General features: G+C 41.7%; 1 protein-coding gene across 10 annotated transcripts in view; it reads left to right on the top strand.

The window, feature by feature from the left end:
- LOC309369777 (schwannomin-interacting protein 1) overlaps positions 1-19,289 on the top strand; it is a 368,814-nt gene extending 349,525 nt beyond the window's left edge. For 8 of the 10 annotated variants that reach the window (XM_081911066.1, XM_081911069.1, XM_081911070.1 and 5 more), the window contains 6 exons: positions 8,241-8,358; positions 9,495-9,692; positions 10,472-10,595; positions 13,428-13,521; positions 15,462-15,512; positions 18,193-19,289. In XM_081911066.1, the coding sequence (XP_081767192.1) occupies positions 8,241-8,358; positions 9,495-9,692; positions 10,472-10,595; positions 13,428-13,521; positions 15,462-15,512; positions 18,193-18,244 (637 nt within the window). In that variant the 3' untranslated portion in view covers positions 18,245-19,289. The remainder of the gene's footprint in view (positions 1-8,240; positions 8,359-9,494; positions 9,693-10,471; positions 10,596-13,427; positions 13,522-15,461; positions 15,513-18,192) is intronic. The other 2 variants (XM_081911068.1, XM_081911075.1) reach the window with 1 other exon arrangement.
- The last annotated feature ends 8,168 nt before the right edge of the window (positions 19,290-27,457 follow it).

The following is a 27,457-nucleotide window of genomic DNA, read 5'->3' as shown; positions in this document are numbered from 1 at the left end:
CTACAACTCCCATCATCCCTGACCCCTGTTCCTGTTAGCTAGGGATGATGGGAGTTGTAGGCCCAAAACATCTGGAGGGCCAAGTTTGCCTATGCCTGGGCTAAGCAATAAAGATTTGGATTTAGTGGGAGATTTTAAATGTATTACCAAGAAATACAAATAATTTTATGAAGCAGCACTGCTTCCCTTCAGACATCTGAACTCAAGGACATATATTTGAGTACAGCCACCCAAACCCCCAGTCTTACACTGGCATATAATTGTATATTCTTTGAGAAGCTATGAAGGCCCTTTATACTTTGTAAGAAATCCAGTCTCTTGCCTCTGTTGTAAAATTCTGAATACTGCACGCTTAACACGGACAAATGCCACAGCAGCTGTAAACGCTTTAATGGTAACCAAACTTTTATATAGGCATGATAAATAAAAGTGTGTGAATGGTCAGTCCTGATGAAAATTTATTTTCAACATAAATGTAGAAACCAAAGAGCATTTGTGCCTGCAGTGGTGAGCTGTTATTGCCTGTGGGAGACTCATCAAAATATACATTCTCCAGTTTATCACTGGAAAAAGGATTTTGTGGCTCCTGGTTATTTAAACAAGCAATGCATTATCTGGAAGGATAAAGGACAAGAGTTCTTTCAACATCCCATTCTCCATTTTGAGGCCCAAACAATAATAAGAATTGGACTAAGGGTGCCTCCACACCCCAAATATTTGGTGCTCAGCTCTCTACTTTGCTTTGAGGACACAACCTGAGTTAAAGTGGCACTTTGGGGGGTAAAAATTGTATTAATCACCCACCACATTGCATATGGCCACAACCATTGCAGAAAAAAAATCATGTTTCAAGCACCTAATTTTGTTACCTTCCAGTAGTAGCAGTTGTAATAGCTCCTCAACGGTGGTATAGTGGTAAATTTTTGAAGCATAGGAACTCACCGTGACAGCCCTGCCTCCCTTTGAAGCCACACCTTCCAAGGGCACTCCAAAACCACAGGCTGGGGAGACCCCTGTTCATATCTATGTTCAGACATGATGATACCTGGGTGATGTTGGGCCAGTCTCTCCCTAAGCCTGCCCTACTAACAAAGGTATCATGTGCCAGGCCAGATTTGTCCCACTCCACAGGCTGGCAACACAGTCAAATACTGCTCTGTTAGGGACCCCTTGGGACCCCTTCCTCTTCTTTGGCATAGGTTCATGGTAGAGCAGGAAACATATGGCGCGTGGATGTCTCATGCAAGCAGACACAAGTTCACACATGCAAATGCCCTGACTGTTTCACTGATTAGGCTTTTCTTTGCACCTCCAAAGCCACATTCACTGATCCCCTGCAAGGGTACGGGTTCAGGCAAAATGGTCTCTGAATGGCACAGCCTGGCACTTTCAGAGTTCCCAGGAATGGTCTGTTTTCCACGCACAGGAACCCAAAAGTCAAATTTCCTTGAGGAGGCAAGGGCAGCCAAGTGTGGACTTCCTACCCTAGCACTGATTGAAAGTCACCTCTTGTTTTACTTCCTCTGATTTTCAAGGTTCTTTGGAAAACAAAGAACAAGACGGCCTGGTTCTTACTCTGGCTACCTTTTAATAGAAAATTTAACAAGAGTCAGGCAGGAAAAGAAAAAAAGAAAACTTCAGCTCATATTAATAGTACAGTAGCCATCAGTACCTCCATCTCAATTTAAGCATACAAGTCAATATACATAGCCTGATAGATATTGAAGACTGGCCATATGTATGGCTACTGGGACATAAGTCCTATCATATTAAACAAACTCACTGCCTAGTTGATGTGCATAGCATGGGAACTGACAGCATACTCCTATGCATGGCTACTCAGGAAAAAATCCTATTGAGTTCAGTGGTACTTGCTCTCAGGCAAGTCTCTCTAGCACTGCAGCATTTGTCTCCTAGTTTTCTCTCTCTGAACTCCTCAACATTTTCCCTATAACGTGTGTGCTGGTATTAAGAACAGAGGTTATGACTCACAAAGGAGTAAGGAGTTAATCTATTTCCCTTTGCAAACAATGCTAGAATAAAGCAAAGGAACAGTATATGTTATCACACCCTTCCCCGGGTAGCTATAATTTATGCTTCATGCCTAAAGCCCATTGAATGTCTTGTGCAGCAGAAAAAGACATGGCGTAAAAATGTAAGTATGCAATTATTCATTATATATTGCATATTAATAATGCATCCAAAGAGCCATTAAAGTAAATGGAAAATAATATTTTACTGTCCATTTCCACTGAAGAGTAATACAAGATTAAATCTCCTGGGAATGGGGGCGCAAAGAAGGAATGGCATGAATCAAAGCCCATGTTTATTAGTTACACATGTCTTGTCTGCCTGGTGATATGTTTTGTTTACCACCATATTTCAAGTTCTTAATGAAATAACAAATTAGGAATGGTTCTTCTGTGAATCGCAGTCGCTGTATGGATATTCCATATCTGTCCAGAGGAGGAAAAAACCCATATGCTTCTGTATTGTCTATAGAGTCTCGGTGCCTATAAATCACAGTTAGCATTTTTATGGCTTGACATTACACAGCTTAGGAATTTTGTCAAGGGAGATGGCTGAATAGAAGTCCAGATGGCCAGAAGCATAACATCACCACAATCACAATAAACACCTTTATGGAAGAATTGTTTCTGACTAGAGAGACCAGCCGAATGCATCATCGAAAGAACGCTTTAAAAAATAATCTCTTCTCCCTGCCTTGTGCACAAGTTAATATAATACTTTAGCAGGTGCTCTCTGTATGCACAAATAACTGGATGATTGGTGAATTTTAAATTTAATCCTTTAATGTGCATGTGGCTTCCATTACAACCCATTCCTTATTTATGATAAAAGGATGCCTAAAGTTGCAAGAAAGTGCTACAGGCCACCTTGTGGCTGAGATCATGTTCGATTTTGGAATAAAGGAACCATTACCTACATTATACCAGTAAATAGGTTGTTAAAGTATTGCCTGCTGATTTAAGCGAGCATAGAGGGCCAAAGGCACTGCTGTTCAGCTTTGGACAATCCACTGGCGCTGGGTGGTTTCTGTTGTTGTTTTTCTTCCTTTCTTTATAATGCATTTTATTGCTTTTTAACATATAATAAACACAATTTAAAAACACAGTAAACACCAACCATGTCAGCTTGTCTGTCATTTCTTGGGAAAAGGCGTAACAGCAGCTTAAAACTAGAACCACGACTTTGTTGTTGTTGTTTAGTCGTTTAGTCGTGTCCGACTCTTCGTGACCCATGGACCAGAGCACGCCAGGCACTCCTGTCTTCCACTGCCTCCCCCAGTTTGGTCAAACTCATGTTAGTAGCTTCGAGAACACTGTCCAACCATCTCGTCCTCTGTCGTCCCCTTCTCCTTGTGCCCTCCATCTTTCCCAACATCAGGGTCTTTTCCAGGGAGTCTTCTCTTCTCATGAGGTGGCCAAAGTATTGGAGCCTCAGCTTGACAATCTGTCCTTTCAGTGAGGACTCAGGGCTAATTTCCTTCAGAATGGAGAGGTTTGATCTTCTTGCAGTCCATGGGACTCTCAAGAGTCTCCTCCAGCACCATAATTCAAAAGCATCAATTCTTCGGCAATCAGCCTTCTTTATGGTCCAGCTCTCACTTCCATACAGAACCATGACTTAGAACCAGTTTAAAATGTATATTAAAAACTCTGATCCAGTCAGTCTCTCCAGATGTTTCCATGGGTCTCAGCTTCCTGACTTAATCTGTCCCAAACAAACTTGAAAATCTCTTTATCACCTCATTCACTTGCCAGAGCAAAGAGTGTCCTGGTGCTCTGGCAGATCATATTGTTGCTTCTGTTCTGAAAAACATCCTGGAACCATCACACACACACACACACACACACACACACCCTGCATCCTTGCTCAGCTTCATGAATCATCTTTGAAGAGACATTCCCCCTTTTTAGACAGGAAGGAATTGCTCTTCTTGACATCTGGAGACAGACACAGATGCACAGACACACACACTTGTATTAAAGATAATAAACAGCCTATGATGTCTGCCCTGATGCAGGGAGTTCTATTTTTCTCACCTGCACATTTATGCAGGTTTAATTGACTAAAACTCATATGACTTTAAGATTTCTTTAATCAGGCAATGGTCCTATTTATAAATGGTGATTTAAAAAAAACAGAGTTACAGTGGTTAATGGATTCTTCAGCTAGATTAATCTTTTTTTTTTAATGCTTATAAAAACTGCAGGTGGCAACCATCTTTCGAGAAACACTTTCATTCACACACAGGGCCAATACCTTTGTGTATATCATCAGAAAAGTTCCTTCTTACTTCAGATATACTGTTTTACCTGTAGGCAATTCTACACAAATTTAATTGGTTGTTTAATTGACTAAAATTCATATCTTAAAATATATATCTTAATTAGCACTATGCAACTAAGAAGTAGTCCCTGAGTTTGCTTTCTTCCTCCTGATCTGTTTCTCTTTTGTGTCATATCTTTTAGGCTGTAGAGCTGCAGACAGGGACTGTCTTATTACTGATCTTTATAACCCTTTTTTGGCTGAAGAACAGGGTTTTAAATGCTTTAAATAATAGGTGTGTTTAGTTCAACTAAGTTCAAGTAACACAGCCTAAAGCCCTGGTTCTTTGGGGGATAGGGCTGTTGAGTAGGACTGTTCTTGGTCTTCCCTTAAGGAAATGCCTATCCTGCCTTTGGCTAAAATAGTACTCAGTGTACAGCAATTAAAATTGGCTGTACAGTTCTAGTGCAATACAGTCATACTTCAGGTTGCGTTTTTTCGGGTTACGGACCACCGAAACCTGGAAGTACTGGAATGGGTTACTTCCAGGTTTGGGCGGTCGCACATGCGCAGAAGCACTAAATCACACTTTGTGTATGCACAGAAACGCCGAATCGCAACCCGCGCGTGCGTGGACGCACCGCTGCATTGCGAACACTGCAGGTTGCAAACGTGCATCCCGCACGGATCACGTTCGCAACCCGAGCGTCCACTGTAAATGATTTTTGTGTGCCTATCATGTAACAATGTTAACTGAAAAGTTTCATCTCTGAACAATGCTCAGAGCAGTCTTTCTGTAACACTCAACATTTGCTTTATCATTGGGACCCATAAAGTCACCTGTGGGCCAGACTGGATAATTCCACTTCCTAATAAGCCTCGGATGTGGTAGCCTCACATCGACCCGCAGGAGCATCAGAAACAGGGCAGGTGCATTGATTTGGTGCAAGTGCAGGTGTGGCTTCATTCCTCCCCACATGTATGAGCTGGATTGGGAAGAGATATTGCCTCCCCTCAGTATTCAGTCATTGTGGCAAAATGCTGTTCCTAGCAATGCTCCACAAACATAAGAACAAGCTTTAGAAAGAAGAAACATACACAACACAGGATGCTGCTGGTTTTTGCAGGCTATTTGAAGTTCTCCTAAATTACAACCAACCATTCTGTTCTTAAAATGAATTGCATTCCAATCACTTATGCCATGAGGTTTCTGCAGCGCTCAGACGTGGTCCACATGGGTGTTTAGCATACATTTGTAAAGAGGGTGGATTCCCCAGCTCCCAAAGCTTTCAGTCAAAGAATATATGGCCAGTAGGGCAAGCGGAGAAGAAGGTTGTCAATTAAAACAATGAGATGGCAAGGAAAGGCCATGTGGTGAGGAACATATAATTATTGTGGTGGGGTTTTTAAAGAGGGTGTGTGGGCAGATTTATGGCATGTGCTCTTTCTAAAGCCTTTTGATTGACACACTTTGGGAGATCTTGAGGGTATTTGAATGAGGAGGAAAAAGTGAGCAGTTGAATGAATGCCAAGATGATGTTCACATGCAAGGAGTAGAAGTTGCTCCACAGAAGCCTTCCTTATGTGCCAGAAGGCCGGTGTCTTCTACATGAATACCGGTTGTAGCTAGGTGGCACTATTGTATAGAACTGATTTTCCAGGTATTCTGATTTTATTCATTTATTTAGGTCCAACTTTACAGGTGATATGTATGTACAGTATGTATGTTTATCAAGATTTATATTCTGCTTAATAAACAATTAAAATCTGAGTGGTTTATTTGAAATGGTATAAAGCAGGGCTGTCAAACTGGTCAATCAATCTCAAGCTACTGGTTGATTGCAGCATGTCCCTGGTCGATCCTGGTTGATCTTAGACCCCCCAGACCCCCCCAAAAAAGCTCAACAACTTTGGTCAATCCAATGGGTAGATTATTTATAGTGGGAATAGATTGCAGTCTCTTGGAAGTTGGACACCCCTGGTATAAAATATTCTTTTTTCTTTAAGCAATAGAAACAGACTTTTAAAACAGACATAATAGAATTGCTAAACTGTAGATAAAAACCAACGTATTTTAAAAACAAATAATAATGTACCTGTACATAATAATGACATGTCTGGGTAGGCTTGCCTAGATCAACATTTTAAGCAGGTATTGATAACCAATAATGCTATTAGGCACGGAGTTCTAGAAAATATATTCTGAGTGGTTTTTAAATGCTTCAGCTTCTTCTTTTTAATTGGGGAGGCCATTCCTGGCTAGTCATGCACAAGAGATTCTATTTTTTTCTCAACAATGTACAAAAAAACAGTAAGTTCTCTGGGTGTGAAGAACACCCTTTTGAATTTGATTGCAGCCATTCTGCACAAGAGCACTCAGAGCTAATCAGGTGAACAGAAAATTACTGTTTTGGACACAGGCAACGGCAGCTGATTGCATTTCTCTAAAATAATGTAAAGCAGCATTAGGCAGAAGGTAGGTCAAGATCCCTGGGTGGCTTGCAATAGTTTGGCAAGGGTTTACAACTGAGTTGTTTAGCAATGGGAAAAATAAAATGGCTTTTCCCACCTAAATTAAGCTGCTGAAATGGAGAAAGCTAACCAGGAGTGGATTTTTATGCGAAAAACACTGTCAATTCAGTTCTGGTACACATAATGGGCTCAGGTGCCCCCTGCCCTTTCATTCTAACTGCATTTTGCACCTGACTCTGGGTGGTAGTTCTTGGGGATCTAGTAAAATGCAAAGTATAAGTAGCCAACCTACCCCGTCAGGTAGAAATAGCAAATCTGTAGTCGTCTTTTGCGGGCAACTGTAAATCCAACAGTAAAAATAAATTGGGATAAGTGAGTTCTAAATGCAATGTTGTATTTTATTATTCAGACACGTTAACTGTTTCCAGACTGAGAATCTCCATTATTTACATGTGTAACTTAAAAAAAAAAAATCAAGTTTCTCAGAATGCTTCCTCTCCCCCCCCCCCCCCCCGCTTTCAAATCTAGCACAGTTACAGCTTGGAAATGTAACTTTGCTAAATTTGGATCATCTCAATATGTCGTGATGATAAACTCTCATACATAACCCACTTTTTCCTTTTTAGCCTGTTCAACTGTACTTTAAATAAAGCTCAAACGATGATAAACAAGTTACTCAAGCATGTAAACTGGTTTCTAGAGACCAGCAGAGAAAAGGAAACATAGGGGATGGTATTGAACTCCTAATGATGGATAAGTCAGAATCAGATACCTGTTTGAAATGTAAAGAGAAGGAGGGTACCTTTTCCCATATGTAGTAGTCATGTAAGGTAGCAAAAGTTTTCTGGGAAATGATTTATAATAAGTTGAAAAAAATGTTGAAGATATATCTGAAGGAGCGTCTCCACCCCCATCGTTCTACCCGGACACTGAGGTCCGGCACCGAGGGCCTTCTAGCTGTTCCCTCACTGTGAGAAGCCAAGTTACAGGGAACCAGGCAGAGGGCCTTCTCAGTAGTGGCACCCTCCCTGTGGAACGTCCTCCCACCAGATGTCAAAGAGAACAACAACTACCAGACTTTCAGAAGACATCTGAAAGCAGCCCTGTTTAGGGAAGCTTTTAGTGTTTGATGTATTACAGTATTTTAATGTTTTTGGAAGCTGCCCAGAGTGGCTGGGGAAGCCCAGCCAGATGGGCGGGGTATAAATAAATTATTATTGGTGGAGAGGTACCCAAAGAGCACACAAAAAATTATGTACGCTACTACAGCTGCCCGAATGATTTATGCTCAGAGACAGAAAGAAGAAACTATTCCAACGAAGGAGGACTGGCAATTAACATTGATGGAGTATGCAGAAATGGCAAAACTTTCTAGAAGAATAAGAAACCAAGAGCCAAAGTACATTTTGTATCGTTGCAAGCAGTGATAATCCAATCTCTCTTTTCCCTCTCACTCTTTTTTTCCTCTGTTCAAGGTTACAAAGTGGGATGAATTTACAGATTTGTTTTGTAAATGACAGCGGAAGTGACAAAGATAGTGATGCTGACGACAGCAAGACTGAAACAAGTTTGGATACACCTTTGTCTCCCATGGTGAGTTTCAGTCTTACAGAAGATCTTGAAAAATGTCAGGAAATGTGCACCAAATTCCAGGTTTTCTTTTTCTAAAAATTTACCTTTATTAAATTTTAAAACATAAAAGAAAAAGAACGAAATACTATAGCTGTCAAAACAATATTATACACTTCAAAGAAACAAACTGACGCAACGTAATATTGGCAGCCAAAACATTACTAAGAAAGAAATACCATATATAAATAGCGTAAATAAAAAGTATTTCTGGTAAGTATTTCTGCTACTGTGACATTGTGTCACACTTGTTTATTCCCCGCTTGTTAAAAAGAAGGACTGGTCTTTCACAAGAGCTTGGAGCATAGGCTATTTATGTGCATAAGCTATAATGAGAAGCGTAGGCCTCAGTTTGTATTGCAGGTTATATGTATGGCAAGGGATGATGTTGCTCCCCAAGGCCAGATCCCTCGCCACCATTTTATGGATAACCGATGTGCCTGGGTTGTGTGCCCTAAGAACGTTGGTTGCCACGTGTCCTCTTTTTCCAGGACACATCCTCTTTTTCATAGGCAGAACTGTCATAGCAATCTATAGTTAGAAGTCGGCAAAAGTGTCCTCTTTTTTGCTCTTCAAAATGGCAACCTTAAAATATTATGGGACAAGTGGCTGCTTTTAGCACTGGCCAGTCAATTAGGCAAGTGGGTATAGTTCTTAGACCAGGGATAGCTTACCTAGTGCCCTCCAGGTATGGTTGAACTTCACCTGCCATCAGCAGGTGAAGAGTGGTGTCAGTCTCAGTATGAGAATCTAAAGAGGTATTTTGTGTGGCATCATAGGGATCCTTTCAGATCTATACCATCTGCTTAGACCTGTAGCAGTTCTCTAATGTCTCAGGCATAATTCTTTCCCAGCTCAGACATCTGGTGTCCTTCAAACCAGGGGTGCCAAAGGTTTAACACTAGAGTCTAAACACAATTCTGGCAAAGGGCTGGTTTACTTCTGGTTCATGCCATTCACATTAAGGCTAGAGTTAATGTTTATTGTTTTAATTCATTGATTAAATTGCTAGCTGCTGAATTAGGCAAGCCTGATTTTGTGTGTGTGTGTGTGTGTGTGTGTGTGTGTGTGTGTATATATATCTTGTGTCTTTTTTCTAGAGCAAGCAGAGCTCTTCCTATTCTGACAGAGACACTACTGAAGAGGAATCTGAATCCCTAGATGACATGGATTTTCTCTCAAGGCAAAAGAAACTCCAAGCTGAAGCCAAAATGGCCTTAGCAATGGCAAAACCAATGGCCAAAATGCAAGTAGAGGTGGAAAAGCAAAACAGGAAAAAATCTCCCGTAGCAGACCTTGTAAGTATCTCGTAGAAGATCAATGCCTGCCAGTTGTTTCTAGCCATGGAAGTTGCCCCAGTTGCAATAAAGCTTTTTGGAATTTGGGAAAGCTTATAGCTCCATCTGGAAGGGACGCGGGTGGTGCTGTGGGTTGAACCACAGAGCCTAGGACTTGCGGATCAGAAGGTCGGCGGTTCGAATCCCCATGACAGGGTGAGCTCCTGTTGCTCGGTCCCTGCTCCTGCCAACTTAGCAGTTCGAAAGCACGTCAAAGTGCAAGTAGATAAATAGGTACCGCTCCAGCGGGAAGATAAACGGCATTTCCATGCACTGCTCTGGTTTAGTCATGCTGTCACATGACTCGGAAGCTGTACGCCAGCTCCCTCGGCCAATAAAGCGAGATGAGCGCCGCAATCCTAGAGTCGGCCACGACTGGACCTAATGGTCAGGGGCCCCTTTACCTTTATAGCTCCATCTGAGATGTAAAAAAATAAGTTTTAAAAGTGGAGCATATTTATTTAATATATTTTATTCAGAACATGCAGGGGAAATAAAGTTTTCCCCCCTTTGTTAGAGTATAGTATTTATAAAATCTTAGTACAGTATGTGGTATCTAAACTTGATAAATTTTATGCATTCAGTACCTAATGACTAATGCTCAGGGTGCTTAATATATAGTAGGTTACCATCATTAGCTATTATTGCTAATACATTAGAAAATATGCTGACAGAAGTTCTTTTTTGTCATTGTTGCTGGCCATGACAGTGGCCTAAAGTGTTGTTGTCGTTCTTTTTAGCTGCCACATATGCCTCATATAAGTGAATGTTTGATGAAAAGAAGCTTAAAGCCCACAGATCTGAGAGATATGACGATTGGGCAGCTACAGGTGATAGTCAATGATCTACATTCACAGATAGAAAGTAAGTCTTCTCCCTTGGTATTATGTCCTTTCGCTATTCGTGGCACCTCGGCTTAAGGGAACAGAAACTGTTCCATTGCATGTGAGACCTGACACAAACATTGAACCAAGGAAGAACTGTAGTTCAGTGGTAGAACATCTGCTTTGCATGCAGAAGGCCCCTGGTATCTCTAGGTAGGGCTGGAAGAGACTCCCGTCTGAAATCCTGGTGAACCACTGCTGGTCATTGTGGATAATATGGACCTAGATGGAACAGTGATCTGTGTCCTCCTAGGATTATGTCATCTCCAATACAGTGGTACCTTGGTTTACAAACTTAATCTGTTCTGGAAGTCCTTTCTTAAACCAAAGCGTTCTTAAACCAAGGCATTCTTTCCCATAGCAGCGGGGAACTCAATTTACAAAAGGAACACACTCAACAGGAAGCAAAACATGTTCTGCTTCCAAGTCAAAGTTCACAAACCAGAACACCTACTTCCCAGTTTGCAGCATTCTTAATCCAAGTTGTTCATAAACTAAGCTGTTCTAAAACAAGGTACCACTGTACTAGAGGGAAATATCTTCCATGCCAACATCTTCTCTTCAGATAACATTGGGGGCCATTGCCCCCAAAGCAAGTTTTAAATCAAAACATATTGGGCTTTTTATTCCATGCTAGCCCGTCGCATGTTGTATTTCTTGTACTTTTCGTCTTAGATATGGAGAAGAGAAATCACAGATCTGGAAGTGACTTTTGAGCTTCAGACTTTAGGTCAGGAATGGCTATTATTCAGTAATCTAATGCCAACTGAGGAAGAAGAAGGCCCTCTGCACGTCACTCTCTTTTCAGCAATCCTTGAAACAATAGCATTTGAATATGAGTTCTCTTTAGTTTTACTATTTAGAGTGCTTTTGCATGAGATGCAGAAATGGGGGGCTAGGAAACCATGCATTTGTGGAGATCTTGCACAAAAAAGAGCAGTAGATGTCTCTTGCACACCATGGTTGGTTGTAGGTTTCTTCCAGCTTTGCATGATACCTGGAACTGTGTAGAGAAGAGGAAGCATGAGATTCCCATGTTTCCAGCTCTCTTCCATTACATCTTGTGCAAAGGCACAAGTAGACAACTTCAGCCCTTTGCAATATTTAGGCCATACTAAAGTTTTTATAAGGGACGCGGGTGCTGCTGTAGTCTAAACCACAGAGCCTAGGACTTGCCGATCGGAAGGTCGGTGGTTCGAATCCCCGCAAGGGGTGAGCTCTCGTTGTTCGGTCCCAGCTCCTGCCTATCTAGCAGTTCGAAAGCACATCAAAATGCAAGTAGATAAATAGGTACCACTCCAGCGGGAAGGTAAACGGCATTTACGTGCGCTGCTCTGGTTCGCCAGAAGTGGCTTAGTCATGCTGGCCACATGACCCAGAAGCTGTCTGCGGACAAACGCCGGCTCCCTCGGCCTATAGAGCGAGATGAGCGTGCAACCCCAGAGTCGTCTGCAACTGGACCTAACGGTCAGGGGTACCTTTACCTTTAAAGCTTTTGTGACTGTGAGCAGTCCTTCCACTGGGCTCTTTTGTTGCTGTTGTCCTTTTTAGAGCCAAAGTACTGCTATGCTTTTCAGTGATACGAATTAATTCATTACAGACAGAAGAGGCTCTAAATAAAAAGAAATTAGCACATGACTCCATGGTCCATGTCAATGTGTGCTTATTAATCAAATTAGTCAAAGCAGCTGCAGAGTGGCTCTTTGCCTAGGCACCTGTGAGCTATGCTCAGCCAAATGTGAATAATTCTCCCCTGAAATCTGTTAGTGTTGTCTGCTACTTTGGAATTGCTGCTAGGATGTTAGAAAATCAGTGGACCTGCGAGAAAATACCGATAAATCAGTTCTACCATGACTTGGCTTAGTTTAATTTTTTAAGGAGAGCATGGGGTAAGTGACATGCATTTCATGAGTTTTGGTTCTCGAGTTTGTGTTTGTATTTTAAAAATCTGCCGGTTTGCTTATATATCACCTGCCTTTCAGAACAAAAATCCTCCCAAAGTGATACACAACTGTACACTAAAAATGCAAATAATTTTTATGCAATATACAACAACCATCCTAAAATCAAAACTGAAAAGGATTGTGGAATAAATAAATGAAAGTCCTATGACCCAAGCCTAAAGAGTAGCAGAATGAGGACTTAGTGGAGTACCAGGGAGGTGAATTGCACCATTGTGGGGCTGCCATTGAAAAGTCCCAGTCCCTGGTACCCACCAACCTCACCATTACTAATGACAGCACAGAAAGCAGGGGTTTTAGTCCTCTGGTGTTGAAGGGGTGCACAACACAATGGCACTTCCTGGCACCATTGGTAGCTGTTGCAATTGGAGCACCTACTGCTTTCTTGCCTCTGTAGAAACAAGCTGACATCATAGACAGTCAAGCTTATTTCCCTGCCAATGTGTTGATGCAAGTTCAGCCTTGATAAATCACACCCAGTTTTGAGGATTTTCCATCACGAACCACAACCAGATAAATGCCAGAAGTTCCATGGGTTGGTTCCTAAGTTAAAGAGTTTAAAGAGTGCATTCTGCTACGGGGAGTCATCCTTGGTTCTCTCATGAGATCTACAGTAGTGTCATGTTGATATATTTTTTTACTAACGTTTGTTTTTAACAATACCGGCCATTGTTCTTGTTCCATTACTTCATCGCCTCCCTTATTTATATGCCAAGCCAAATGCCCTTCTGTTTCTTGGAGTGAGAGCAATGTACCATGGTGACTAACAGATTCCAAAATGTTAGACATAGGGAGAACTGTGGCTAACTGAACTTAAACACTCTTTTTGTGTTTTTTTTTGTTGTTGTCAGGCTTGAATGAAGAATTGGTGCAACTGCTGCTAATTCGGGATGAATTGCACACAGAACAGGATGCTATGCTGGTAGACATTGAGGATTTGACCAGGTTGGTAACCTTTTTCAGATACGTCCTGTTGCAAAGGTCTCTCTTTAGACCGTTTTGTTGTGACGATATATTTTATTTTAATTGATGTATAAAATGCCCTTCACCCAAAAACAGATTTCAGGGTCAAAGTAATTTCAAAATTACAGAAACATAATAACTGTTAGAGGGAAAGCTAGGGTACGTGTGTATTAATTAATTAATTAATTAATTAATACTTAAAATTAAAAAGAGCAAAACCATCCAACCAGCAAAAAAAAATAATCAAAAATGCCTGAAGAAATTAAATGATTTTAACCTGATGCCACAAAGAATGTATGCCTGTGCCTGGCATGCCATCCTCAGAATGGCTTCCTACAGTTGAGGCACCACCACAGAGAAGGCCCTGCTCTTCCATTCAAGCATAATGCACTTCTTTTAAAGTTGGAACACTGAGAAGAAATTATGATATATTACTGATACGAGGTGAATTGTCTGACTTGTAATGCTGTTTTCTGATCAATGCCTGCTAGGATCATACCCTAAAGCCACATTATGATAATGTCTTTATTTGGACCAACCACAATGTTACAAGGTCACGAATGAATTCAGAAATCTTCATCAGACACAAAAGTGGTTGGGGGGGCAAAAAGCTGATCATAGTGCTGCTGTCCCAGAATCTGCAGTTTATAAGACAGAATGCAGGAGAAGTTCTGCAGGCATTATTAGATTAATCTTGCAAGGTGCCATAAATTGCTGCATGCACCCAGAACTACTAGACCAAACGAAGCAATCGTGGAACTACATAAAAATTCCACCTACAGCTCCAGTGAAAGCTTAGGTCATAAAAAGTGCACCTGGTTCAGTAACAGAAGTCTACCACTATTAGTGTTGTTTGCACCGAAGCAACTGTTTTTGCTGCTGTTTTTCTAAGCACCTGTTGCCATGACTGTTTGGGGTATGACAAATGGCAGATTTGGGCAGTATGCTATTTCTTTGTGATCCACACTCTCTATCAGATTATAAGTGAAACTTCTTTGGCCATTGAATCTATTTATAATCTAACATCCAGTGCCTATTAACTTTCTCTAGTTGCTTGCAGCAACATGGGGCTGAACCCTTTAATTTTGGGAAATTATTGCTGCTAGGAAATTTAAAACTAGGTAAATTTGTCTGGGCAGACAAAGAGAGTGGTCCTAAAGATAGAGACAAAAACTTCCTTTATTCTGGAATCTGCCTTTGTGATGCCTCCTCTGTTAGAAATCCCAGCTTCTATTTTCTCCATTTCATAATGTAGCTGCCATCTATTCTTAACTTTCCCTTCCCTTCCTAAATTATCTTTTCTTAATGATCTTGTAATGATCCTTTCTCACACCTTACTTTACTGGGTAGACAATGTGCCCTATTAACAGCTTGCCCCTCTGTACTAAAAGCTGTCCTTACATATTCAGTCCAGCTACCAAGCCCTGTAGTGGGCAGAATCAATCAGAGTGACTTTAGACATGATTTCAAGACCTGGGAAGACTCCAAAAGGCAAAATCTGGGTGTGCATTGACCGTAGGTCTTGGCACTTCCAAAGAAAAGGCCAATAATAGTGTCAGTGGCTAGCAACCGTGCTTTCATTTTGTCCAGATATGGTTTCAATTGTCTTGTGGGGCCTGTTGCAAAAATTAGATGCAGGGGGTACAGTTCACAGCTGCATCCTCTAGTGAAAGCAGACATGTAGTCTTATCAGGTGGATGAAGTTACTTTTCTCTGGTTTGATTCATAGCATCTTACCAACAGTCTGAATATACTGTATATCTACTTCTGCTCTTGCTGTGGCCTTTCAGTCAAATCCTGTGCTGGTTTTTAATCTTAAAGGGAAGAAACCTGTTTGCCACCTGCAGACAGAGATGAGACTTAATTGAATTAAAGCAAACCCAACTATTTTTTTTCTTTTTTCTGTAATATTTCTTTTACAGTGCGGCCCCCTATCAGTACCATGGTAATTTAGCACCATTGCTGCCGACAAGGTAAAATACAGTAATGCCTCAACTTTCCCAGATCCCTTTAATCCAGGCCTTTTCTTATTCAGTGCAAACCTTTTATGTTCTCTCCTTCTATCTACCCTCTGTCACCCTCTGTTCCAGGTTATTTTCACGTTTCTCAGATGGGCTGGTTAAAGAAGGTTCAGTAGTAACTCAGCAGCCAAAAATGCTAAGTCGCCTCTCTTACAGCTTCCTGCTTTGTGGTATTTGCCAGCTATTCCACTGTACTGAAACCTCTGCAACTCCAGGGAACATGCATATATCTGGATAGCTCAGTTGGTTAGAGCGTGGTGCTGATGATGCCAAGGTTGCAGGTTCGATCCACGTATGGGAGAGCTGCATATTCCTGCATGGCAGGGGGTACCTTCCAAAATCTGGAGACTTGAGTAATCTAAATGGGAGTTGCATTCTGATCTGCAAGCAAGTTTGGAAATATTAGAGTGTGTCAGTCCACAGCAAATAATGATAATAATAATTGCCCACCCCAGCATTCTGTTTCTCTCATGCACACACACACACCCTCAGCACTTGACTTCGTTGAATTTTCTCTGCTTTTGTAGCTTAGAAAACTTTGAAGAGAGGCAGAATCTCATCCGCTTTACACAAAGACCAGGGAAGGGTTAGTGTGTGTGTGTGTGTGTGTGTGTGTGTGTGTGTGTGTGTGTGTGTGTGTTTTCGCATGCCATTATGTGTCTGTCTTTCGGCATGGCATTATCCTTCCTCACTACCCTCCCCCACTATAATCTGGTGAGCAAGTCGTCATTGACATCTACCAGAGGACTTCTGCGTAGAGGAAAAGGTCGGTGTGCTCACTATAGTATGTTCTTGAAGAAATCTGCTGCTGCAAATCACAGACAGTGGAGTGGTGCTTCACCTCGTAATACAGTGGTACCTCTGGTTGTGGACGGGATCCGTTCCGGAGGCCCGTTTGCAACATGAAAAGAGCGCAACCCGCAGCAGCACGTCTGCACATGCGCGGGTTGCGATTCGCCACTTCTGCTCATGCGCGTGATGTCATTTTGTGCGTCTGCGGCAAAACCTGGAAGTAACCGTTTCCGGTACTTCCGGGTCACCGCGGGACGTATCCTGAAAGAACATAACATGAAGCAGACGTAACATGAGGTATGACTGTACAGCAATGCCCATACTCTGCATGTTGCTCACCTCCAGAGAAAAGGAAGGTTGTTGGTGTTTTTTCTCCTGTGAGCCAACAAGTGGCTCAGATTTGAGAGCACCTGTGCCTTGCGAAAAAGAAGATGCTGCCACTACCATACACAATGCTGGTGCTTTTCACTTGCTGCTTTATGAACTGTTGTTAGTGAGGGGAGGAGAAGGGACAAACACGAAGGCAGCAAGCGAAAGTTCAAGGAATGTGTACCAGTGATTCGGTGTTTTTTCCCCTAACTGCTTGTCTCTGGGTGAAAAGAGATCAGCAACAGGAAGTGTAGATACAATGCCCCATTGCATAGTTGAAGTGTGAACTGTTTAAGCAGAAGAAACTAAAGAGAGAGAGAGAGAGATGTTTTATGTGTGTTTTAGCAAGAACTGTTCAGTCTTTGTATCCATAAAACAGAAAGATGGTTCTGTATATTCGTGGATGGTCTCTAATTTGAATACCAAATTGCGAATGAAAATAATCAAGAGTTTGAGTTCAGGGTGCATGATGTTTCTGTCTCCCCCACCTCAATTTTACCATCTCAGCACCTCCGACCAGTTGGTTAAGCTGAAAGATGGTGACTTTCCCCAGCATCACCCAATGAGCTTCGTGGATGTATGTCTATCTAAACTTGTATCTTCCCGGTCTGACTCTCTGCTATGCGACCCTGGCACTCTTTTCTTTCCCTTGTTCTTCTAAAACAGGCTACCGCCAACTTGGTGCCCAGAAACTTTGAAATATGAGTCTGTTTTAATGAAAAGAAAGCATGACCTCTGGCTTCTATTGGGTCCACAGTGTGCACCTGTGGGGACTGTCTGGGGCTTATGGAAGTCGTAATCCAAAACTTCTGGAGGGCACCTGGTTGGGGAAGGGTGTTACAAAACTACTTTCTCATGTTGGAAGCAGTTTGCATTTCTAGTTACTGGAATCAATTACATATTTAATTAGCCATTCAGATGCCCTCTGTGTGGGCCACATGCTTGGCAGTTTGGTGAGAGACGAGTTGTTTTTAGTTCTTTATATCTTGAAATGTTGCTACAATAGGAACCTAGGGGTCATCTTGCTACATCCTTGGATTGTGTTAATACAAATAAGTTTCCTATCCACGGGAAGGAGGTGAAACACTCCTCCTTTTCCCCTTGCTCCCCAAATAAAACTTCCTTTCAATGTTATTGCAACCTACAATTTCAATTCCAAAGCAATTTCCTTGAAACCCTCCCTGCCCCCCCCCCCCCGTGCTCTTCTTGATTTTACCTCCTGAAGACTGTGGTTGTTATTTTCCTTCCTATGCCGGATTTCTGCAGTCTAGAGGAGTCCTGAAGAAAAGGCCTATTTAAGCCAGCTAGATAATTGCAGCAAAAGTTCATCATCTCTTTAAGCAATCTTTTCAGCAATCGCTATGCTTCCTTCCTTCTCTGCAGCCTTTAAGTTTTGCCAGTAAAAATATATATAAAATCTTCATTTATTGCATCTACGTAATATTGTTCCTTTTTCCCCATTTCCCTTCAGACACGCTGAAAGTCAGCAGAAGCACATGGCAGAGAAGATGCCAGCAAAATAAAAGTGGAAGCCATCAGACTGAAGAAACAAGCTAAAATGTTTTGCTTCTGTGGTTGTACCAACGCTGATGCTCCACGGGTGGCACACAAGAAAAATCAGTGTTAGTCATTGATTCCGGGCGCAATCTGCCAAGCACCAGGAACCCCCCCACACGAAACCTTCCTTGAAGCTAATGGTGGATGCACAGCGACTGTGCTTGGCGAATTGTTCCCAATGTCTGAAGCTTTATGTCCAGTGGTTGGCCTATGCTTTTTAATTTATTTGCTGTTGGGTTTATTTTATTTTTTACTTGTGCCACTAAATATCGGACAGTTCAATAATCTTATTGTAGAACAAAATGTACAGTACTTATAAACATTGCAAACATGAAGAGGAAAAAAGAAGAGAGAGGGTAGTTTTAACTTTTATTTTTGTTTATTTAGAGAGACCTTTAAGTTAAAGCAGTATTTTACCATTGGCTACTTTTTATCGTTTTTCAGCGTAGTTTTAAACAAATGAGACTGTAATTTTGACGGTGCTATACAAGTGAGAGAGAAAACATACATGCCTGCCTCGTAGTGAAGTTGTAGCTTTCAGTAATATGTATATTTTAATCAGTTTTCAACATTTTGTGAATGTTGACTACCTGACATTCATTTTTAGATGTGCTATTAACATGCAGTTGAGTTGAAAGAGTTACCTTGAAAGTTTTATGTATAAATATGTAAAATAAAAATTAAAAATTTCTTTCATATGATATGTCTTTTTGTTGACTAGTGGGGCAACATAGTAATTCACCTGTAATATATTCATTGAAGTACATGTGAAATTCCTATTTTTCTCATTTCAGATTATATATAGATATATATAATATGAAAAGTCTCTCTTCATATATATATATTTAAAAAATACTATTCACTTAGAACACAGATAAGTTATTATAGATTCACTTGAAGGCAGGCACAAAGGTAAGGTTTAAAGTTAACAAAAAATACTATGTGGGCTGAAAAATGAAAATGACACCTCAACTGTATACGTAAACTTGAATTAAACTCTAACACACTTGATATGGGAATTGATTACTTTTCTCTCTCTCTCTCTCTTTTCTTTCTCTCTGCTGAGATTGCACTTGCTATCATCATGCATTTTAATACGAGCTACAACCTCTTTGTGAGTCTTGTCCTCCTTCCGAAATTCATAACCCAGCTACCATGCATCTCTCCCATTCACTTCAATGGAAGCAGCAACTACATTTGCCAGTGATGGGGAACCTGAACCCCTCAAGATGTTGGGGCTCACAGGAGCTGAAGTTGGACTAACCTCTTTTTCCCGAGCATCCCTATTTACTAACTATAATGTGAAATAAGAAAAGAAAAAAGATGTTCTTCTAGGTTCTTGCTTTTGTTCTGTTATTTGTGCTTTGAAAAAAATCGCCTTGAGAAAGCTGAAAAATAAAATGTTCTAAGCCTTTTTTTTAATACCGTTATGGTGCATGGGGCCTAGATCACATTGCAGTTTTTTTCAAAGTTGCTGCTTATTCAAGGGCACTGTTGTGGGACTTCTGTGGCTGCCAGTGGGAGGATGGGAAATTGGAAACACCTGCCTCCCCACCCAACAACCCACATCCTGATTATCCACCAGCAAAGACTCTACCATCTAGCTGAACTTCCAGTGAGACTGCCAGAGATTGAGGCAAAAGCAGCAGTTTTGATTTATGACTTTGTTACACCTGGGGCTGAGCAGCCACTGGAGTATCTTTCAGGTCAGGAAACAATTGCAGAAGTGATAAGGTGAACAACATTTATGTTGTTTTAATCAATAACTGCCTAGCCAGGGTCAACAGGTCTCATCCAGGCTGCATTGAACTAACTTCCCAGGTTCTAGCCATCTGATCCAATATTCTCTGATAGAGGTCCTTAAAGCAACAGTCACATCTACAGCCGCCAGTTGACTGGCTGGCAGCCCCTACAGCCAAAGGAACAACAACTGTAGCCAACTGGGCTGCTGCTGGCAGGCCAACCCCACTGGGATGGAATGAGGGAGAGGGCTCCACCCTTTACTCTCCCCCCCAAAAAAAATATTGCTGGCGTCGTATTGTTGCATGGGATTGGGAAGTGGGACAGATACATGTGGGCTTGTTTGACCGTAAAGGTAAAGGGACCCTTGACCATTAGGTCCAGTCATGGCCAACTGGGGTTGTGGCGCTCATCTCACTTTATTGGCTGAGGGAGCCGGTGTACAGCTTCCGGGTCATGTGGCCAGCATGACTAAGCCACTTCTGGCAAACCAGAGCAGTGCACAGAAACGCCGTTTACCTTCCCGCCGGAGCGGTACCTATTTATCTACTTGCACTTTGACGTGCTTTCGAACTGCTAGGTTGGCAGGAGCAGGGACCGAGCAACGGGAACTCACCCCGTCACGGGGATTCGAACCGCCGACCTTCTGATCCGCAAGTCCTAGTCTCTGTGGTTTAACCCACAGGACTAACTGCAGTCTTTAGGGTACCCAGTGTGAGAGTCTGTTGGGCCCATAGGTGATAAGCATCCTCTGGGGGGGGGTAAGCATCCTCCCTCTGCATTTAAAGCACTGCGGTGCCACTTTTGACAGCCATGGCTTTCACCTAAGAATCCTGGTAACTGTGCTTCATCAATAATTATAATGATTACTGTATGAATTTCCCCAGCCACGCTGGGTGGCTTACAGCGCAGGAGACTCCTATTCACCTTACACAGCTTTAAGTTATCTTGAGTCCCCCAGGAAGACAGGTTGATTTTTGAACCATTTGGGGAATTGTAGCTCTTTTGACGAGAACAGTAGCCTCCTCTAACAACTCAGCACTCTTAACAAGCTGCAACTCCAAGGATTTTATTTCCCCCCCCCCGGGGGAAGCCAGGACTGTTAAAAGTGGCATCGTAGTGCTTTAAATGCATAGTGAGGATGTGGCCTGTATATCTGAGTTCTCAGTTGCCAAAGCAACCAGAGAAAGCTTCATTGTTTATAGTGTGTGAGCTTACCAGAGCCACCTAGTGGACCAATGTGGGAAATAAGGATGCTGTACTAGGTATATCAAGAGTGAAGAGCCTTTGGTTCAGGAACCGAACACAGCCTCCTAGAAGGTTGTCTATAGGAGAGTATGACCCTTGGGCTGATATAGGACCCATAGACAGGCCTTTGATAAGATCCAGCAAGGCTTATGCTCATGTGTAGACCAGGCCTGAAACTGCTTAAGCAAGACAGGAAAAGTAAGGAAACATAAATTTATAATTTTCAATACAAGGGAATAGTGGGGTTAGAGGAAAAGAGGCTTTATATCAGTTAGGAAAAGCACCATAGATTTGCACAGTATAGAGCAGGGGTAGCACAGTGTTCACCAAGCTAAATTAGTAAGGAATATCTGACTGCCTTTAGCAGTTAATTTCTTCCTTCTGCTTCTTAAAGTCAGGATTTCGTCTTTAAAAGAGGATTCTGTATTTCCAGCTTTGATGTAAACCCAATCTCTTGAGTGGGAAGTCCAAATTGGAAAGTGTCAGAAACATAATATACAAAAACTGGAGTCAAGTTAGAGTAGCTGAGGTGATGACAAGAGGCAGTGCCATTCTCTATGTGTCTCCTCAAAATATTTACCATCCTGACTTTGAATATGAGTAGCATTAAATTTTCACACATTTGTTTCTTTATTAAAATCACCCCATCTTTTTCTTCTTCTGAAAAGGGAAACTCAAATCTTTGAATGCACTGCAGAAATAGCTTGTTTTTTATAGTTTGGTCAGTAAGAGAGGAAGATAAAGGTAAAGGGACCCCTGACCGTTAGGTCCAGTCGTGGCCGACTCTGGGTTTGCAGCGCTCATCTCGCTTTATTGGCTGAGGGAGCCGGCGTACAGCTTCCGGGTCATGTGGCCAGCATGACTAAGTCGCTTCTGGCGAACCAGAGCAGCGCACGGAAACGCCGTTTACCTTCCTGCCACAGTGGTACCTATTTATCTACTTGCACTTCATGCTTTCGAACTGCTAGGTTGGCAGGAGCTGGGACCGAGCAATGGGAGCTCACCCTGTCGCGGGGATTCGAACTGCCGACCTTCTGATTGGCAAGTCCTAGGCTCAGTGGTTTAACCCACAGCGCCACCCGCTTCCCAAGAGTGGAAGATGGATTTGTGTAAAAAAAAAAAATTGCTGCTAAAATCACAAGCACAGAAAACATCATGAAAAACTCTATCCGGGTAGTCAGAACAACTACTGTAGGGGGCACACATGCCAGCTCTGCCCATTACACTTCTGAATTTCATACTGCTATTTGTGTAATTGAAACCATGGGCACCAGTAGAGTTTTAAATGGTGGCTTCTTCATGCCAATAGTTGACTGGGGAGTGGACTTCATCAGGACTGCTGCAGAGGTTAAACTTCCCCTCATACAATCTGATGCTGCTGTGACCTCTCCATAGCTACTTATTTACATTGCAAAAAGGGGGTGGGGCAACCACTAGAATCATGTGATTAAAAAGGCATTGATTTGGCCCTGTTTATCAGAAGTTTTGATGAACTTGCAGTGGCTATCTGCATCATTCTCTGTTAGTAGCTCCCAGAGTATTTTGACAATACTGGAAATAGAGATGCTGGACTAAATTGCTCTTTGGTGTGATTGAGCAAGGGGGTGCTATTTAAATGTTCTTACATGTTCTGTAACTCTCCAAAGTGTTTGACTACAATTCCCATCATTCATGACCACTGGCCCTGCTTGCTGGGGCTAATGGGAGTTGGAGTCCAACAGTGTTGAGGTGGGGGGGTGTCCAGTTCCCCATTTCCTGTTTTAAGATGACCTTCTTATTGGCATAAGTGAAAACCACAACTGTCTGTTGAGAAAGGAAGTAATTAGCCCAAGTACTAAATATCACACTGTACTGAAAAGGTATTTTTAGTCTGCCCTTTTAATACAGGGGTTGTTACCTATGGCCCTCCAGGTGTCAGTGGACTCCCATCAGCTCCAGCCAACATGGCCAGTGATGAAGGGTTGTGGAAGCTGGAGTCCATTAACATCAGGAAGCCATGCAGGTAAGTCACCCATGTTTGGCTACTAATCAAACCATCTTGCACAGATAATATCAATCTTGTGAGGGGTTTATAAGATTCAACTTGTTGAAGATCTTTCTGTGGTTTGGGTCAAACTGTGATAACCAAGCTCTGCCAAGTTTCAGGAATTTGGCCTCTATTCTATATGTCAAGAAACAATTTCAGAAGAAAAGGTGGGATTTATTCTGAATTTTTTTATATTAAAAAAAGACTAATGAATCAGTTGAGACCATGTGCTTTATGGTGGACTTTTATATTTTTGATCCCATTTTGGATTGATTTATTCTAGAGATTCCTGGTGAGTGGTTAATTTTTGGGATTTTAATCCTTTCTAGGAACTCTGTGGAGATTTGAGTATCCAATGGTTCAGATTCATAAGAGTTTTGTATTTTTAGAAAAATATAAATTCCTCCAGAATTTGTTTTTGTTTATTTTCCCCCACCTTTTGCATTTTAAGAGTGCATCACTTGTTTTACTTGTCTCACCAGAAGGGCAGAATTTTTGTTGTTGAATTCAAATTAATGGGCTGGGTGTGCTTTTATTACTGCTAGGCTATTAATTGGGGGATGACTGTAAAAATTAGTTTGTGTTTTTATGTTCTGTACCATGGGTAGGCAAACTAAGGCCCAGGGACCAGATTCGGCCCAATTGCCTTCTCAATCCGGCCCACGGACGGTCTGGGAATCATTGTGTTTTTACATGAGTAGAATGTGTCCTTTTATTTAAAATGCATCCCTGGGTTATTTGTGGGGCATAGGAATTCGTTCATTTTTTCCCAAAAAAATGTAGTCTGGCCCCCCACAAGGTCTGAGGGACAGTGGACTGGCCCCCTGCTGAAAAAGTTTGCTGACCCCTGTGTATTGTGTAAGCCATGTTGAGTGAATAGCACTAAGAAAGGCAGTCTATAAATCCTTTTTAAATAAATACATTTTATTCCCCGACTCACAAAGAACTTTATTCTGGCAAGGCAAGTGTGGGGAAGTTTTGACCCTCCAGGTGTTTGCTGAACTACAACTCCCATCATCCCTCTCCATTGACCATTGACCATACTTTCTGGGCTGATGGGAGTTGTATTCCAACAGCATGTGGATTGCCAAAGCTTACCCACCCCTATAGGGAGTCGCTAGAGCGGATTGTGTCCTTTTATCAACAGCTTAATCCTTACTAAACCACAGTAGCTTGCAAATATTTTTCTTGGGTTTTCAGAGACCAACAAAAAGATAAAAGTGAGCCCAGTTTAAACAGTATTCTGATGCTTATCACAAATGCAGCTTTTCCCTGTTAACAGAAGCCGTGCACTTGATGCAAGAGTGCCATTGTGCATTATAATTTACCTATTTATGTAAAGCAACCACATCCTACTTCTGCCCCCGGAAAAAAACAAAAACAGATGTCGGCTAATAACAATAAAACACAACTCAAAACGACACACAATAAATGAAATTTGAACAGTGGGTGCATGTACCGCATTTTCCGCTCTATAAGACGCACCAGACCACAAGACACACCTAGTTTTTGGAGGAGGACAACAACACAAAAAAAATATTCTGAATCTCAGAAGCCAGAACAGCAAGAGGGATCGCTACGCAGTGAAAGCAGCAATCCCTCTTGCTGTTCTGGCTTCTGGGATAGCTGCACAGCTTGCATTAGCTCCATAAGACGCACACACATTTCCCCTTACTTTTTAGGAGGGAAAAAGTGAGTCTTATAGAGCAAAAAATATGGTATTTATTAAACAGAGGGTGAATAAACCACCTATTTGAATGGCAGTGGAAGCTGCACTGCACAACGCCCAGTGCTGCTCTGAGAAACTCTGCTAAGCCCTTCCATAGTGATTTATTGTGCAAAATTAATTGTTTGCAGGGGTAGCCATGTAATGACATCTTCCCTCCCATGCACGCTCTTCTGAACTGTAACCAGATTATTGGGCCTAAAGGAATGAATTGGTTTTAAAGAGGCTGCAGCAAGCAGTTAAAACAATGGCTAAAGATATATATTTATAAATATGCATATAAGTGCACCTGAGTTAGGAACTGGGAACCTAAGACTCTCCAGCCGTTGTTGGAATACCATTCCCATCGTCCATGTCCATTGGCCATGCTGCCTGGAGCTGATAATAGAACCAACGGCACAGGGAGGTCCTTCGGTTCCCTATGCCTGCTCTAAGCCAAAATAAAACTGAAGCCATTTTACCCTCCAATCCCTATGCTTCACAGAGTGAAGTAGAAATTTTGGCTTTGAAGGTGCCAATTTTTTAGCTGCTTTCTCTAATATAGGGCATAGGCTTGACTTCCCTTCCCCCCCCCAAAAAAAATTTAAAATTTGTATGTGTATATGTATTTGGAGGATGGAGCATCTGGAAGATGGTAATTTTTACCAACAGGCTTTAAAATAGCTTCTATCCGTGGGCTGTTAGGCTGTTGAACGGGAAATAACATAGCGAAATTGACTTGGTGTGTGGTTCGATAAGAGATTGAGTGTTGGGGGGGGGCGGCTCTTTTAATTTCATTGTACACAGGTTGTACAATGACAGTAAAGGTATTATTAAAGTGTGATAGCAAACATGCTTTTTTAACAAACAAGTAAAAGTTGCTTTGTAGAAATATGTTGTGCCTGCTTTGCATGTAACAAGCTATGGCTAACATAAACCAAGGTTGATTAAACTTTGTTTGTGATTGGTTAAGTCACTGGGCTGGTTCAGAAAATCTAATAAACCAGGAGCCAATGCAATGGTGCCCACAAAAGTTTTCACTGGTGCCCCAGAGCAGGTGTCCCAGAATCTGAACTTTCACTTTTTTTAAAAAAATGAAGTCTCTAGCTGTCCCAGGAAGAAAGTTATAAAGCAAAATGTGCAGGTACTTTCTAAGCGATTCCTGTGAATAAATTATCAAGGTAAATATGTGGAAGCCCTGTCGAAGAATCAAACGAGATGTGATGGTGGCGGTTGTGTGTTTAAGGAGCACTGACTTTCCCCCCACCTGTGACTTATTTCATGGCAGCTTCTCTACCCAAACATAAATCTGCTCTGCTGATACCAGAAGTGGCTGTGGCTGGGCAAAAATCACATGAGCAGAAAAGCTGTGAGGAGGGAAGCACTGGGGTGAAAGATTGCAGGGAAGTTAGCATCTATTACTCTCACTCATGCTCCCTTTTGTGGTTAAAAGTGGGCGCCAACCTCCTCTAGCTCTGATTCAGGCTGTTGTGTGACTAAACCCAAACAACCGTATTTACTCGAATATAATACTTTTTTTGTCAAATTATGTTGCAAAAATTAGGGTGGGCATTAGATTCGATGGCGTGTTACACTGAGTATTCTCTGATTTGTTTAAACTGCTTTTAAAATTCTATTTTGTTACCCACCCTCAAACATCATGGTGAAGGCTAAGAAATCAATAATAATAATAATAATAATAATAAATATTTAAAGCACATAGAACAGTCACTATGTGGCTTCATGGTGGAGGTTAAGAAATCTAAATAATAATAGTAATAACATCAATAATAATAATAATAATAATAATAATAATAATAATAATAATACATATAGAACTGCAACAATTAAGTTTCACCCCCTTAAATGACACCCCATACTGCCACCATCACATCAAGTGTGGTCCTAAGATTGATTTTCTCCCCTTGGGTCCTTCAGATACAGGACAGAATATATTTTGTCATCTGAGATAGAACAACAAATTGCCTCCACCGAGCCTCCCCCCCCCCCAAAAAAATAAAAAATATCAAGGCGCATAGTAGCCAAAGCTGCCCATTTTTAATATTTTGGCATGTGAGGGAGAAAATGCCACAAGGAGTACAAATATAATAATGGTAAAGAACTAATGATTTTACTTCCCTTTCATAACACGCAATGTCAGCTGCCTGAGTTGACCGCGTCACACTGCCTAAAGGCAGTCCTGTCAATCAACAAGAATTTTTCTAACATTAGTTATGCAGTTACGGTAATTGCTTCCATCACACAGCTGAGAAAGTCATGTCCACACAATGCTTTGTCTGTATGTTGCTTCAGAACTGGAGGGAGTGGTGAAGGAAAAGCCATGATGCCAAGAAGAGGAGATCTTCCAGTCATAAATATTTTGCGTGGGTGGCTCTCCCTTGTAGACATTTCTCTCAGGTGCATGGGTTCTCCACAAGCTCTTTCCTCAGATAGGGTAGC

This window comes from Podarcis melisellensis, assembly GCF_964234715.1.
Source record: "Podarcis melisellensis genome assembly, chromosome: 5".
Classification (NCBI taxonomy): domain Eukaryota; kingdom Metazoa; phylum Chordata; class Lepidosauria; order Squamata; family Lacertidae; genus Podarcis; species Podarcis melisellensis.
Note: the sequence above shows the minus strand (reverse complement) of the source record. Positions and strands in the feature narration are given on the sequence as shown.